We start from the raw sequence: 16461 nt of genomic DNA, 5'->3' as shown, positions 1-16461 counted from the left end.
CATAAGCATAGGAGCAGAAGAATCCTTTTTGCGAGATATAAGACAAGACTGAGTTTTAGAAGGGTTGAAATCAACTAAGTTGTCTTTGCCCCACTGGAGAATTACCTGAAGATCGGCATTTAAGGAATTGGTAGCAGATTTTCGAGAAGTTGAAGCTGATTGAGCAGGACAAGGTTTCTCAAAATGAAAAGTTGAATGCAATGTGCTATCATCGGCAAAACTATGGATAGGATTTCCAGTCAATGGAAGAAGGTCACTGATATACAAGAGGAAAAGAGTGGGGGAAAGAACTGAACCTTGGGGGACACCGGCATTAGTGGAGAAGTTAGAAGACAAAGAGCCATCTACCATCACCCTCAGTGAGCGATCAGTGAGAAAACTGGATAACCAATTATTAAAAACAGTTGGCAAACCATAAGATGGAAGCTTGTTTAGAAGACCTTTATGCCAAACACGAACAAAAGCCTTTGAGATGTCAAGAGCAACTACTTGTGTTTCACCGAACCTTTCCATTGAATTAGTCCATAAATGGGTAACATAAGCTAGAATATCACCAGTGGATCGACACTGACGGAATCCATACTGGTTGATCAGACGGAAGGTTTCTAGGTGGTGTAAGAGTTGGCGGTTAATTGATTTCTCCATTACTTTAGAAAGAGTAGACATAATTGCAATGGGACGATAATTGGATGGGAGGGATTTGTCACCCTTTTTAGGAACTGGCTGGATATGAGCAAATTTCCAAGCAGAAGGAAAAACACCTTTAGAATAAGAAAGTGAAAAAAGGCAGCAAAGAATAGGAGTAAGTTCAGGAGCACAGGTTTTGAGAACAAGTGGAGAGATACCATCGGGACCTGGAGCTTTCTTAGCATCAAGATTCATCAAAATCCTTCTAATATACTTTTGATGGAAGACCACAGGAGGCACTGAATGGAGCGTGTTGGGAATGGTAGGTGTTTTACCAAGATCATTAATATGTGAGCTGGAAGAAAAATGGGATGCTAGCAGGTCAGCTTTATCCTTGGCTGAAGTGACAACAGAACCATCTGGTTTGGACATAGGTGGGAGCAGAGATGGGCAAAAGTTGCGGCCAATAGCTTTGGCAAGAGACCAGAATGCTCGGCTACCATTAGGGCAAGAAGCAAGTTTTCTACTCTTAGCCGGTTCAAACTCTAGTTTGGACTGATTAATAACTGCTTTACAATTGTTGCGAGCTTTGGTGTAGGCAGAAAATGAATCTGAAGAATCAGAAACAAGCCAATTACGATATGCAACGTTCTTCTCTTGGACAGCCTTAGCACATTTATTGGAAAACCAAGGTTTAGATAAAGGGCAAGATTTTAAAGTGGAGTGTGGGATAAAGGATTCCATTCCTTCAAGAATAATTTCACTGACACGATCTGAGCAAACGTTGACATCAGAAGTTTTGAAACAGTAATGTGACCAAGGAAAAGAAGAAAAGAAGTCTCGCAGGTCATCCCATTTTACATTCTTGTAATGCCAAACAACACGAGGTTGGGAATAGCCATGAGATAAAGGTTCCATTGGAGAAGAGACAATCACCAAGTTGTGATCTGAAGTGCCTAAAGGACCTCTCACTTCGACCGTGTACTTAGAAGGGTTGTTTGTGAGAAAAAGATCAAGCGTATTGGCTGTATGATTAGGATTGTCCGGTATTCTTGTAGGTAAATGAACAATTTGTGCTAGGTCATTAGTAATTGCAAAAGCCTCAGCATCTTGACCTGCGGGGTCCGTGTGACTAGAAAACGGAAGCCAGGTGGAGTTGTGAACATTAAAATCACCAAGGAAAATTACCTCACTGTTAGGAAAGTTGGACTGGAGAAAGTCAAGTTGCAAAGAGAGGAAGTCAAAGAGCTCCAAGTGATTAGTGGAGTTGGGAGAACGGTAGAGACAACAGATGAATTTGACACAATGAGGTAGAGAGATTTTAAGCCAGAGAAGATCAAAGAGAGGAGATTCCAAATTGCCAAGTCTCTGACAGGGAATATCAGAACGGACATATGCACAAGTACCACCTTTGAGGCGAAAGGAATCATACAGCGAATAATTTGGGCATCTGAGATGAGCAGTAGTTGAATCAACTGATAACTGAGATTCTGTCAGAAAAAGTACATGGGGTTTGGCAGACTGCAAGTGGAAATGGACATCGTTGAGATTAGAATTGAGACCACGTATATTTGTGAAATGAATTAGGAAGTCCTTGGGAGGTTTAGATCTTTTCGCAGATAAGCTTGCTCTATTAGTTTGACAATTCATTGTGTATTCAATAGTAAGAAAAAGTGGGTGGGACATGCTGTATGAAGTAATGAAATTTTTGGATATGGCATACATGTGGTAAGAATATACCCAGATCCTTGACATAACGTGGCCTCGACAATGCTTCCCGCATACACACTACTCGGATTCCCTCCAGTCACTATCTGGCAGAGTACAGGTAGCAAGATTATACACTAGCTGATCCGGAAGCCTCCTAGAGAGTTACCAATAGGTTCGGTCCGGTGTACTAACTAGCGGCCGGCCTGCGAACACCGTTTTAGAGCGGTACCCTCGAAATGTAAGGAATATTGGATCTCGCCACGACGTTCATCATAACCTCAAAAGTCATCAATCCTACTGCATGATGGAAGAGATAGGGAAGGGTTGACCGGAACTTAGCTCTAGAGACTAAACATGGGGTCCACCACTTCAAGCCTCCAATAAGCAAAGTGGTGGTATTTCACCGGTTGATGAGAGTCATCTACCACCTAGTACTGCCTGGTAACATAGAGGGGTGGCAGTCCTCCATGTGGTGTGGGCGCCACACCTTGACCCCTGCTTACGTTGGTTCACACCTAGGTGGTCACCCACCATGTACTTGTGCATGGAGGTTATACCCAGGATTACTAACAGTCCCACCATCGTGAAGGTGCAAGCAGAGGATTTGGCTGTCACAGACCGTCCGGACTTCGCCGAAATTGGGTCCACTTGACTTGAGTGTCACCCGAATATCAGTTCCATCAGCATTTTAGACTCCCAGGTAGCAAGTACAGCTTGTCTGGCATATCTGAGAGAATGTCTGTGATAACCTCAAGGACCAGAGGTTATCACAGACTTTAGTTTTGCCAGTTATAAATTTTTAAGTGCTAGTATTAAATTTAAATTGATAGAAAATCAACGAGATAGGATAATAAGTTTAGTTTACATAAATTTTTAATTTTAAATTTAAAATTTGCCTACGTATTGTCTGAAATAGCAAACTGAGATAGGTGACACAAAGCCCAACGGATATGTATCAGAATAAATGAGAAAGGTTCTTACTTCCGTCTTGTGCTGTGATGGTCAGACTGAAAAGGGGGTAAATTCCCGCCTTCTGGTTATTTTATATGTTGATAAGATTATACTGCGCAGTCGCACCTTTTGTATATTATGGTGTGATGGTGAAATTGCTGTAGGCATTATATCCTATGTAAGTGCGAATGTTTTGAAAGCCATGGGTGGGTTTATATTTGTGCTTGTGGGGGGGGTTGCTTCTAATGTCGAAAGGAACCAATATAAATGAATTGAGTGTCTATATCATTACATGTGTTGTAAATTACAAGATGTATGTTAAAAAAAAAAAACTGTAGGTATTTACAAGAAGTAAGTTAATAAAAATGGGTTGTTATACCCTGGACAAGGGCCAGTATAGCTTTTCTAAAGCATAACGACCCGTGTTTGTCTGGGGGGGGGGATAGCTATGTACATATTTACAGCCTCCTTCAAGCGAATTTTTACCCCATGTCACAAGATTAAACTGCAGGGGTATCAATATAGTGTGTAAATTATATCTTAGGCACAATTATTTTGTTGTTGGGAGTTTGTTTTCTGTGATAATTTTCCATACTTTTGATTGTCCGGTTTTTTTTTTGGGGGGGGGGGGATTTGGTAGGCCGGGTTACAGTGCGGTCAGACAACGAGCCTCTTCTGAGTGTAATAAACCTTTAATCTTATTTGAAACTGGATACATATATTTTGGACAACCTAGTGTATTTTAACCTGTTACAGTGCATTTTCAATAAGTGTATATGGGTTGGCATTAGGGTGGTGTTTGTTGAGGTTCCTAAGAATAGATTTTGTTTAATTAATTGTTATTAACCTGTAGGCAATTAGGCATATATGGATCAGGTTACCAAGTTAGCAAATGTAAACTAACTTTAGCCTGGGAGGCCTATAAATGTTATATGAATGTAATGGTATTAAAAATAATATCATGCTAAATGATGAAAATAACAATAAAAATAACAATATAAATGCAAATGAACAAAATAAATTGCAATAATATTCCCTCATTTGGTCATCAATCTGCTACTTCATCGGGGGCTTTGAGCAGAATGATAGCCAGACTAAAAGAATGTCTCATACCTACCCATTTCTGTTGTCCCAATACCAGTTTTAAATTTTCAAGTGCTATTCTGATACATACCCGTTGGGCTTTGTGTCACCCATCCCAGTTTGCTATTTTACACAATATGTAGGCAAAATTTAAATTTAAAAATTTATGTAAACTAAACTTATTATCCTATCTTGTTGATTTTCTATCAAATTCAATACTAGCATTGCTCAAAGCCTCCCGATGAAGTAGCAAATTGATGGCCAAGTGAGGGAATGTTATTGCAATTTATTTTGTTCATTTGCATTTGTTTATTAGCATTTATATTGTTATTTTTATCATTAATTTCATCATTTAGCATCATATTATTTTTAATACCATTACATTCATATAATGTTTATAGGCCTCCCAGGCTAAAGTTAGTTTACATTTGCTAACTTGGTAAGCTAACACTGTAAAATTGACAAGATATCATTATCATAACCATCATTAAGAACACAATATAATTTGCCCTGCCAGTACCCAGCTTTGCTAGCCAGCTACTGGGACTGCAGAGACTGTAAGGTTAACAATTTAAAATAAATAACAAGGTTTACAATTAAAACTAATAATTTAAGCAAAATTGATAAAACTCCATTAATATAGGTAATAAAGTGTAACTACATGGAACCCGAGCCTTATATTTTCATATATTTTCTTATATCGCAAAAACCTCATAAATTCTAATTAAACATGAACAAAACTACATATAGGAACAACATGCTGTACGGGTAGCACAGCATAAACTGCACCCTGGGATTAGACATGACCACACAGGACCCGACATTTCCTGAAAACGGTCATATAGCATACAATGCTGCCACACCACAAGTGAATATATCGAAACCTAATGGAACTAAAAACTACAATTTCCCACACATCGAAGACTATGATGATTGTCTACGCCACCAGAGGCAGCTAAAATTTAAAAAATGTAACAGTAAGCTATGCAAAACATGCCCATACATGCACAACTAGCACCAACATAACTCCAATAACACACCATTTTTTTGCCATACTAAAAATATCATATAAATTTTAAAATAAATTTTCTGTTTATACTCCGGGACGACCAAACAGTCAGAGGAGTTAACAAGATAGACAGAATACAGGAAACAGCACCGTATTCAGCAGTCACGGGCTTGAACCCCGGTCACTCAAGGCACGTGTACTTATGCACCCGCACGCCTGACCACTAGGCTACGGCGGCCTTCTAATGCGGAATATGCGGAATACAATATATAGGGCAAACCAGCACAGAACTACACATAAGATTAAACCTTCACCGTTCACAGATAAAGAAATAGGGCAAAAACCCCACGAAAGACAGCAGCTCCAGCAATACAGACAAATACACCAATGAAATTGAACTCAAACACTTCCAAAAACACAACTTCACTTACATAACCATTGCCATCCTAGCTTTTATGGAAAACACCACCAAAAGAGGCTATTTGTAACTATAAAAACACTATTGCCAATATGAACAACACAGACCAACCCTGCTTCTGCCAGGAAAGCATATACAAAAAATACATAGATCCACATAGCAACCATATCATCACTGGTGACCTTAACATTATAGAGGATCACACACTTAGGGAGATCATGGAAAAGGGAACAAAATTTAGACCCAATTCCCCAGCCAACCAAAAAAACACACACAAATCTATATACACGGATCTACTACAGTTTGCCATCAAAACCGCATACAAATTCAACACACAAGTTGAAGCCTTTCAAAGTTGGATAAATACTTCCACAGAATGTATTATGACCAGATTCAAAGAAATCATACCAATACAAAAATGTTTTAAGCAATATAACCTAAAAAAATGCTAATCCTAAAACGAAAGAACTTCAAAACAAATTTGTCATCACAAATACAGATATAGTCACAAATTCAGCATTATTTACAAAAAGTTCTACATTGACACGCTTAAAGAGGATTGGTTGGTTATTTGGTTTTTAGGAGCATTAGCAACTAAGGCCATATTACTCTGAGAATATGCGGTGGTCATTTCCAGACCTTTCCACATCCTCCGTATTTGGTGATGACGGGCTCGAACCCTGGTCTAATCAAGAAGCGTGTGTTATACACTGCCACTCCTTCCCACCTGGCTACGCTTAAAGAGGAGATGAACCACAGCAATACATACAAAATTATGAACTCCACACCTAACAGCCTTAGCAAAAAAATTATAGCCTTGCACAAAAAACTCAAATTAAAAATAGATAATATACGATACCCATTCATCTATTGGATCCCCAAATTCCATAAAGACCCGACTGGAAAAAGGTTCATAACCTCGGACAAACTAAATAATATTGCCAACCAAATCACTAATACAAAAATTATTTCCAATAACATAAAATATTTAGAATACATCAAAAACAATAGTATCAGAAGTCTATACACGTACTTTAAAAACCTATTCACCAGTATTTCCCACGACAATTTAATTAAAGTCCTTTTACACTACTACGAAAACCATCAAAACAGTTTGAAATGCAGTAAAAAATACTGGCATGACCTTATTAATCTTAACGTCAACAACAATTACGTGCTCATGGGAGACAGCATTTACATACAGACAAGGGGGGTAGCCATGGAGGCTAGCAGTTCATGCTCCATTGCCAACCTTTACCTACATTTCTTCGAAAACAACATCAAAGAAGAAATCAGTTTTTACAGATATATTGATGATGTCCTAGTCATCAATTACGACAACTTTGGCATACTAGCATAATAGCAACTTGCAAGCATACTATCTCGAAAGCAAAATCACCATCACCCAAAACCATGTCTACACTCAACATTATGATAAGAGAGACCATTTCAGCTTCCCAGCCATAAAGCTTATTCACTGGGAGAGCAAGCTAGCTAAGCATATCCATGGCAACACCATTAGAAATCAAACAAACAGGTTAATGCACATCTGCAATAATCTAAAGGACACTACGGAAGCAATTAAAAAAAACTCATAGAAACCCTCTTAAAGAATAATATACCCACTAAATACAGCAGACACCATGTTAAAGCAGCCATTCTTACGAACCTCAACAAACACCACCATAACGCCAATCCATATACACTTATTGAAATTGCACTGTAACAGGTTAAAATACACTAGGTTGTCTAAAATATATGTATCCAGTTTCAAATAAGATTAAAACTTCCCAAATTTTGATACCCGGGTTTATTACGCTCAGAAGAGGCTCGTCATATGACTGCACTGCAACCCGGCCTACCAAATTCCCCCCCACCCCACCCTTCCAAAACGGGACAATCAAAAGTATGGGAAGTTATCACCGGAAACAAACTCCTGACAACAAAATAATTGTGCCTAAGATATAATTTACACACTATATTGATATCCCTGCAGTTTAATCTTGTGACATAGGGTAAAAATTCACTTGAAGGAGGCTGTAAATACGTACATAGCTATCTCCCCCCCCCCAGACAAACACGGGTCGTTATGCCTTAGAAAAACAATACCGGCCCTTGTCCAGGGTATAGCAACACATTTTTATTAATATGCTTCTTGTAAATTCCTACACAGTGTTTTTAACATACATCTTGTAATTTACAACACATGTAATGATATAAACACTCAATTCATTTATATTGGTTCCTTTCGACATTAGAAGCAACCCCCCCACAAGCACAAATATAAACCCACCCATGGCTTTCAAAACACTCGCACTTACATAGGATATAATGCCTACAGCAATTTCACCATCACACCATAATATACAAAAGGCGCGACTGCGCAGTATAATCTTATCAACATGTAAAATAACCAGAAGGCGGGAATTTACCCCCTTTTCAGTCTGACCACAGCACAAGATGGAAGTAAGAACCTTTCTCATTTATTCTGATACATACCCGTTAGGCTTTGTGCCACCTATCCCCAGTTTGCTATTTCAGACAATATGTAGGCAAAATTTAAATTTTAAATTTAAAAATTTATATAAACTTAACTTATTATCCTATCTCGTTGATTTTCTATCAATTTAAATTTAATACTAGCACTTAAAAATTTATAACTGGCAAAACTGGTATGGGGAAAACAGAAACGGGTAAGTATGAGACATTCTTTTAGTCTGGCTATCATTCTGCTCAAAGCCCCCGATGAAGTAGCAGATTGATAGCTAAGTGAGGGAATGTTATTGCAATTTATACTGTTATTTTTACTCGTTATTTTCATCATTTAGCATCATATTATTTTTAATACCATTACATTCATATAACGTTTATAGGCCTCCCAGGCTAAAGTTAGTTTACATTTGCTAACTTGGTAACCTGATCCATATACACCTAATTGCCTACAGATTAATAACATTTAATTAAACAAAATCGATCAATACAATTTCATGCACATATAATGTCTAATTGCCCTTTGTACAATAGCATTAACGTTGCACAACTGACAAACTCCTAACACTGTAAAATTGACTAGATATCATTATCATAACCATCATTAAGAACACAATATATATATATACATACACACACACAGACACACACATACTCACCTATCACTTCAAGAGGATTTTTGGCAATGAAATTCTGACATAAAGTGATGAATGTCTGAGTTTGTTCTAATGAAGGACACTCTCCATGGCTAAGGAAATTAAAAAAAAAAAAAAAAAAATTATTTACGACTGTCATCATGTATATTATGAAATGTGCAAGTGCACCCACCCAAAGAGGAAGTGGTGCACTGTAATTTCTTACATTTATTTATACAGAAACTTTAGTAAAACTAATGGCATTATTACAGTTCTTTAAGAACATGTGAAACAGCTCAACTGTTTCACATGTTCAACCTAGTGAAACAGCTCAACTGTTTCACTAGGGGCCTCCAATGCACATTATCTTACATTAGGGCTTGCAAGTTACATATAGCTCAGAGCTATCTGCAGTCACTTGATTTAATGAATACATTTGGTTTCCTTAAAGTTTATTCTTAAACATGAAGAAGGGAAAAAATTTATTGCAGCATTCAGTAGAAAGTAGCATGGTAGAAAGTTCCAGATTTGCAATGTTCTCTAATACAAAAGATACAACTGGGTAGCAATTCTGAGAAATGAGAGATTAAACATTTAATCTCCTCCTATGGTGGTTCACACTTGATAGAATTTTATTCAATATCTGTGCAACACTGGCCTCCATAGCCGAGTGGTTATGAGCAGGAGTGCAGTAGCACACGCTCCTTGAGTAGACCGGGGTTCAAGCCCCTGACTGCTAAATATACTCGATTTGCCAGCCCACACTGGACCAGCGTGGCAGATTATGGTCCATTTCCCTCAATATGAGGGAAATGCAATGGACTGATAATGGCTGTGGTCTTTTTTTTTTTTTTTTTTTCCTTTTATCTGTGCAACAGACAAATCAGACATTACTAAGAAACATCCATGCTGTTTTGGCCAAGTGATGTATTTATTTGCTCAGAAAGGAATATACAGGAACTCCCCAACTTACGGAATTTCGACTTTACGTAAGTTTTTGCCGGCTGGTGCAAACTTCAAAAATCATGGAAATATTGTAATATGAACCCAATAACACTTTTTTTTTTTTGTAATTTTGTTGTATTACTAAGCCATTTATCTTTCTAAAAGAGGTCATATTTATAATGGAAATTGCACTACCCTTTCATCATTATCATATGTTCCTGTTATAAGAATGAATTTTGAACTCCTTTGTGATAATTTTCTAAAGCACGTTTCTGGAGGCCACAACCATAAACCAATAAAAACAATTTGCCCTTTTCGGTTTATTGGGCTTTTCTGTTAGTGCATCGAATTATAAACGGGGAGTAAACTCAATCTTATTGCATTTGCGATAATACTGATAACTTTGATCGTGTGAATTTTTACGCTATTATAGTGAAATGTGTTCCCCCTCACTGAAATCTTCAATCATATAAAAAACAAAATTTCAGAAACTTCTCTTCATTCCTATTTACGGATTACAATGATGAAGGGAAAGTGACCAACGAAAAGTGCAAACGGTGGTAGTGCCAGGAAACGAAATAAAACTGATTCAGAAATGAAGATGATTAATTAAGAAGTACGAAGCAGGACAAAGTTTGTTATCTATTGTAAGGGAATTAGGTTTTGCTACTTCAACAGTGAATACAATTTTAAAGGACAGTGTGCGTATAAAAGAACATGTTAAAGGATCAACGCACTAAAGATCAACAGTGATCAAAAACAGCATTCAGGTGCTACATCAAAGATGGAACAGCTGTTAATAATATGGAAAATCAGATTGAGAAGCAAGTGCCCCTGAGTCTAATGACCATTCAAGCAAAAGCAACAAGTATTAAGAAGATATTAAGGATAAGTACGGCAAACCCCAACCCAGGTTTGTGGCAAACAACAGGTGGTTTAATAGGTTCAAGCATCACGCTGGTTTCCACAACATTAAAGTATGCGGTGAAGTCACCACTGTTGATTCTGCAGCTGCAGAGAAATTTTGTGATGTGTTGGAAAAAAATGATTAATGAAGGCGGCTATTCAACACAGCAAATTTTTAACATTTATGAAACTGCTCTGTATTGGAAAAAAACATGCCTGAGCAAACATACATCGCCAAAGAAGAAAATACAATGCCAGGTTTCAAGGCATCAAAAGATAGGCCATGCTCTTGCTTGGGGTTAATGCAGTGGGAGATTACAGATTAAAACCACTGCTTGTGTACCATTCTGGAAATCATAGTGCATTTAAGGGCATCAATAAAGCCCCAGTAACTGTGCATTTCCGATCGAACCAGAGAGTATGGATAACAGTATCTCTGAGGATTGGTTTAAATGCTGCTTCATTCCAGATGTTGAAAAATATTGTAAAGACAACAACGTTCCTTTCAAGATTTTGCTTCTATTAGATAATGCTCCTGGACATACTACCATCTAAATGATTTCAATTCGAACATGAGAGTCATAGTATCCAAACACGACTTCACTCATCCAACCTATGGATCAGGGTGTTATTTCAAATATAAAAGCATACTATTTACAACATTTATTTGGGCATTGTCTGCAGTAGACGATGAGAAAAATTTTACGTTCAGAGACTTGCAAATCTAACAATATTTACCATGCCATCTTAAACATTAATAAGGTCTGGGAGGAAATTACTAAAAGTTGTTTAAATGGCGCATGGAAGGAAATATGCCCACCGCACGTAAAAGGCTTCAAAGGATTTAAAAAAGACAAATCATATGAAGAGGTTACAGATAAAATTGCAAAGGTTGCAGAACTACTTCAATTGGATGTTGATGCCAAAGATGTGGAGGAGTTAGAGGATGAAGAGAAGGAATTATCTAATGAAGAACTTATTGACTTGTAGGCAGCGATAAAGAAGAAAATGCTGACAAAGCCTGTTGGGGAAACTTTTACAAAGTTTCCCATTTTGGGGATTGACTTTGTAGATGTTCAGCATCTCTATTAGCCAGCTATGAGGCACTGAGTCGAAGACCTTGCGGTAATCGATGTAGGCTGTGTACATGTTGTGGCACTTCTTGTAGGCTTTCTCCATAACCACGGCATCTATGGTTAACTGTTCCATGCATCTTTTGCCCAGCAGCCTGCATCCTTTTTTTAGTTCGGCCATTATGTTCTGGCTCTCCAAGTGGTCTGATATTCCTGGTTATGCAGCTGGTCAGGATCTTGTACATTGTTGGGAGGCAGGTGATTGGCCTATATTTCGCTGGGTTTCTTGTGTCTTCATCTTTAGGCTTTCAATATGTGATTCCTTGAGTGAGAAACTTTGGAATTGTCTCTGGGTGCTGCCTTATCATTCGGGTGAACTGCGCTGCCAGGTGTTTGTGTGTGCAAGTGAGCTTCTTGTACCAGTAGTTGTGGACGTTATCTATTCCTGTAGTTCACCAGTTGTGAGAGTTCTTGATAGTCTGTTTTACTTCTTCCCGAATCTCCCACCCTCTCATTTCTTGTACGTCCTTGGTTCTTGCATTCTAGTTCTATCCAGGTGGCTCGGCTATTATGTCTTACTTCCCTGCTCCGTATGTTTCCCCAGAACTCCTAGATCGTCTTCTTCTCAGGTGGTCCATTTCCTTCTTTCCTGTCTTCTCTGAGATTCCTGTAGAAGCTTCTTTGGTCCTCATGAAGATTCGGTTGTTTATTTTCCTCTGGGAGCTGTCTTTGTATCGGAGTAGTCTCTTGCTGAGTGCAAGGAGGTTCTGCTTCAATGTGTCCAAGTACTCTCCTATTCTTTTCTTGTCTCATGTTTGCTGTGGATGCTGTCTCTCTTGAGAATGGTCTTCACTTTTCCAATTAATTTCTTACTCCTATTGTCCGGTTGTTACTGGGTCAATTGGCCTATCTTGACTCTTCTATCTTCTGCTGAAGTCTTCTTTCCAAAGCTGGTGGTTCCTTCTGTTTTCGGTCTCTCGCTTCTCTTCCATTAATCCTCATGGCTACTACAGCAGCACAATACACGGCTGTGTGGATGGCCTCCAGTTTTGCTCCATTGCTATCAAGGTAATGTGGTATTATGTGTCGATTCAGATGGTCTGTGACTCTCCACAAGGTTCTATTTGGCCTCTGCTTCAGTATCATGTGAATCTTTGTGGGGTCCATTCCTTCGAATTCTGTTAGGGCCTTCTTCCACTAGTCTTCTATTCTTCCTGGTTATGCAGCTGGTCAAGATCTTGTACATTGTTGGGAGGCAGGTGATTGGCCTATATTTCGCCGGGTTTCTTGTATCTTCATCTTTAGGCTTCAGATATGTGATTATAATTATTATTATTATGAGCCATATGATGCAAGGAAGCCTGAGACTTATGCTGCACCAGCCAAAAAAAATTTTCTGAATCAACCTGAGAGAGAGAGAGAGAGAGAGAGAGAGAAGTAGAAAGGAATCACCAAGAAAGAGAAGAATGATGATATTCAGCTCTGGACCGTGGGTGTGTCAAGCCCATATTCACCAGATGTGAGCTCCATTATTTACAATTTGGCATACATTTGCTAATAAAGACCAGTCACCAAATGATCTGAAGCTAGCAAGTGATAAAACAGTTGTGTTTTAGCACTTGCTAGCAATGTATAGCAAATTTACCTTTCCAGTTCAAGTTATAGCTTTCCAGCTATAAAACAGGAGTGGCCAAACATTTTGCATTATAACAATAATAACAACAATCATAAAAAAAAATAATAAGAGTTGCATATCATAACCTCAGACTCAACTGCTGAAGTCAGATATGAGTAGTAACCATAATTAATAATTTCAAAATGTATTGTTATTAGAAATTTGATATATTATTTAATCTTATCACTTGTCTTTTTAATTAACACAATAATAATTAAACTATTTTTGCTGGTCACATGTTTCACCAGTTTCTAACCATGATTTTTTTTAATTTGCATTCGTATTAGTTTTTTTATTTAATAATTAAGCATGAAACCCCCAATTATTATATAATATTATAATACTAGACTATTATACCACTATTATTATATGGTTATAATAATATTGCTAGGAAGATACATAAAACAAATTCTCAGGAAGATGCATAAAACATGAAAAAACAATATAGAAAAATCAAACAGTCAAAATCGGATTATAACGAGATCCAAGGGACCAAAGAATATTGTTCATTATTATCATTACTTGTTATAGACATTTTGTAGCTATATGGTGTTACTCACTACATTTATCACACACATGTACACATAAATACAATACTTATGAAAAGGAGATAAAAACAACAATGAATAACCACAGCTCACAATTACACGATTAACAAGTTATATGATATATTTATGAACTATATAAATAATTCACCAGAAAAATAATTTCATTATTAAAAATTCTTGATGTAATACATTTTTCATTTTTTAAAGAAGTCCTCCAATGTCATTTGTTTCAAATTTCTTTTAAGGTGAAATTTATGTGCAATGTCTTTCATTTTACTGAGATAAAAATCAAAATTCAAGATCAATATCATTGGTTTCATAAAACCAAGTTTTTAAAGCAGTTTGTGCCTCTGCATTTGAGACTACATTGTTCTTCCTCCTTGCTGTCATCTTCAAAAGCCCCCTTTTCTCTAACAAGCTTTGAGAATGTCCTCCTCTCCTTAGCATTTCAGCAGTTACAAGTTTGTCATCCAGAGCCTCTTAACTGTCCACACATCCAAACCATTATCCAAGTTATATTTCTTCAAACCATGTTGTTAATGGAATATTGTCATAATTTTCTTCAGTGTCTTGGTTGACTTCTGTGGGCTTTAATCCTAACTTTTTAAGAGTTTTTGATGGTCTGCGATGTGACCTTATCCCATGCCTCCTGTGGCACCAAGAATTGAAATTTGAAATTTTTCCTTTCTTTTAATGGATTCTATACTTTCCAACATTAAAAATTTTCTAAAATGGCATTTAAAGCTTCTTCTAATAACACCTTGATCCATAGTTGGAGAACAGAAGTTGAGTTTGGTGGCAAAAATACAAGTTGATATTGGTTAGATTGAGAAGAATGGGATGTGATGGGATAAAATCAGGAATATTTTCCTTTTTTTTTTTTTTTTTTTTTTTAAAGCTTTGTCCATTATGCAATTCTTCAAAAATGGATGATGTCATCCATGCTTATTACTAAATATATTACCACTCTTAAACCATGTGAAATTAATAATATAATTTATTAAGCTATTCGCCTAAACTACTATACATAAGGTAATGTTTCAGGTATCTTACCAATACTCATCATCAGATCGTACTGTTGGGGAAACAAAAATAGAAAGGGTTACAAATTTGAATACAATTACCAATATTACAAATAAACAATTCTAAGTTGGGATTATTGTTACAATATAACCAGATATTAAATTAAGTAAATACAAAGAGATTAAATTATTATTTTCATATTAATATTTTCATCTATTTAAAAAGAAAATAGAAGAAGAAATGAGAAACCAGGAAAAGAAAAAGGGACACTTGTCCGGAGGAGTAACCCACATCAACCCTTTCCAGACCACCAGAACCAACCCTGATGTCAAAAGAAAGAGGAGTGCAAAGGTAATCTCAGGATTCCACTACACAAAAGCCCCAGTTCTAGGACAGAAAACCAGAGTAGGAGAGCAAAGGTTGCCTCAGGAGTCCACTACAGAAGAACCCCGAATCAAGGATAAAAATCCTGGCACAATTCTATTGGCCAATGGAATTTAATCCCTCGCCTATAAATTAACTGCTGGCAGGCCACTTGCCTTTATGTACATCGCGTTTCTGAGAGCATTGGCAAGAAGAGTCTGTCAGCAGGTAAGAATTTAATCTCTTTGTATTTACTTAACTTAATATCTGGTTCTATTGTAACAATAATCCAAACTTAGAATTATTTGCAAATCGTAATTGTAATATTGATAATTGTAATATTCATAATATTGGTAATTGTGAGTGCAATACTGATAATTGTAATTTTAATACTGGTAATTGTATTCAAATTTGTAACCCTTTCTATTTTTGTTTCCCCAACAGTACAGTCTGATGATGTGTATCAGTAAGGTACCTGAAACATTACCTTATGTATAGTGGTTTAGGTGAATAACTTAATAAACTATATTATTAATTTCACGTGGTATAAGAGTGGTAATATATTTAGTAATAATTTTAATGGAAAACAACCATGTAACGTCCTTCCCTAAATATATTAGGTCATCCAGGCTTTTTTTGTTAGCTCATTATCCCCGAGGGCTCGCATCTTGTGAGTATGGGCTTGGCAAACCCAGGGTCCTGAGCTGTATATAATCATTCTTCTCTTTCTTGCTGACTCTCTCTCTCTCTCTCTCTCTCTCAGGATAACACGGGATATTTTTTTTTTTTTTTTTTGCTGGTGCAGGCATAAGCCTCAAGCTTCCTTGCACCATATGGCTAATAATAATATTAGGAAGATTTTAATATTTTTAAAAAATCTCAGATTTGCCTATTACTAACAGCTTTCTTTTTTCAGTTTCACTCACATTTAAACAAATTAGAACAGTCAGTCATTCTCTGGACAATTTTCTGCCTGTGTACTTTCACCTTTAAACTTGTGGGTCA

At 37.0% G+C, this 16461-nt stretch overlaps 1 protein-coding gene across 5 annotated transcripts in view; it reads right to left on the bottom strand.

Annotated features, from left to right (window-relative positions):
• Positions 1 to 16461, bottom strand: part of mRNA-cap (RNA guanylyltransferase and 5'-phosphatase mRNA capping enzyme) — a 548400-nt gene that overhangs the window by 349933 nt on the left and 182006 nt on the right. For all 5 annotated transcript variants that reach the window (XM_090376079.1, XM_090376080.1, XM_090376082.1 and 2 more), the window contains one exon: positions 8948 to 9036. In XM_090376079.1, the coding sequence (XP_090232205.1) occupies positions 8948 to 9036 (89 nt within the window). The remainder of the gene's footprint in view (positions 1 to 8947; positions 9037 to 16461) is intronic.

The sequence above is a fragment of the Mastigoproctus giganteus genome, chromosome 6 (assembly GCF_048544385.1).
Source record: "Mastigoproctus giganteus isolate SK-2022 chromosome 6, ASM4854438v1, whole genome shotgun sequence".
NCBI classification, from domain to species: Eukaryota; Metazoa; Arthropoda; class Arachnida; order Uropygi; family Thelyphonidae; genus Mastigoproctus; species Mastigoproctus giganteus.
Note: the sequence above shows the minus strand (reverse complement) of the source record. Positions and strands in the feature narration are given on the sequence as shown.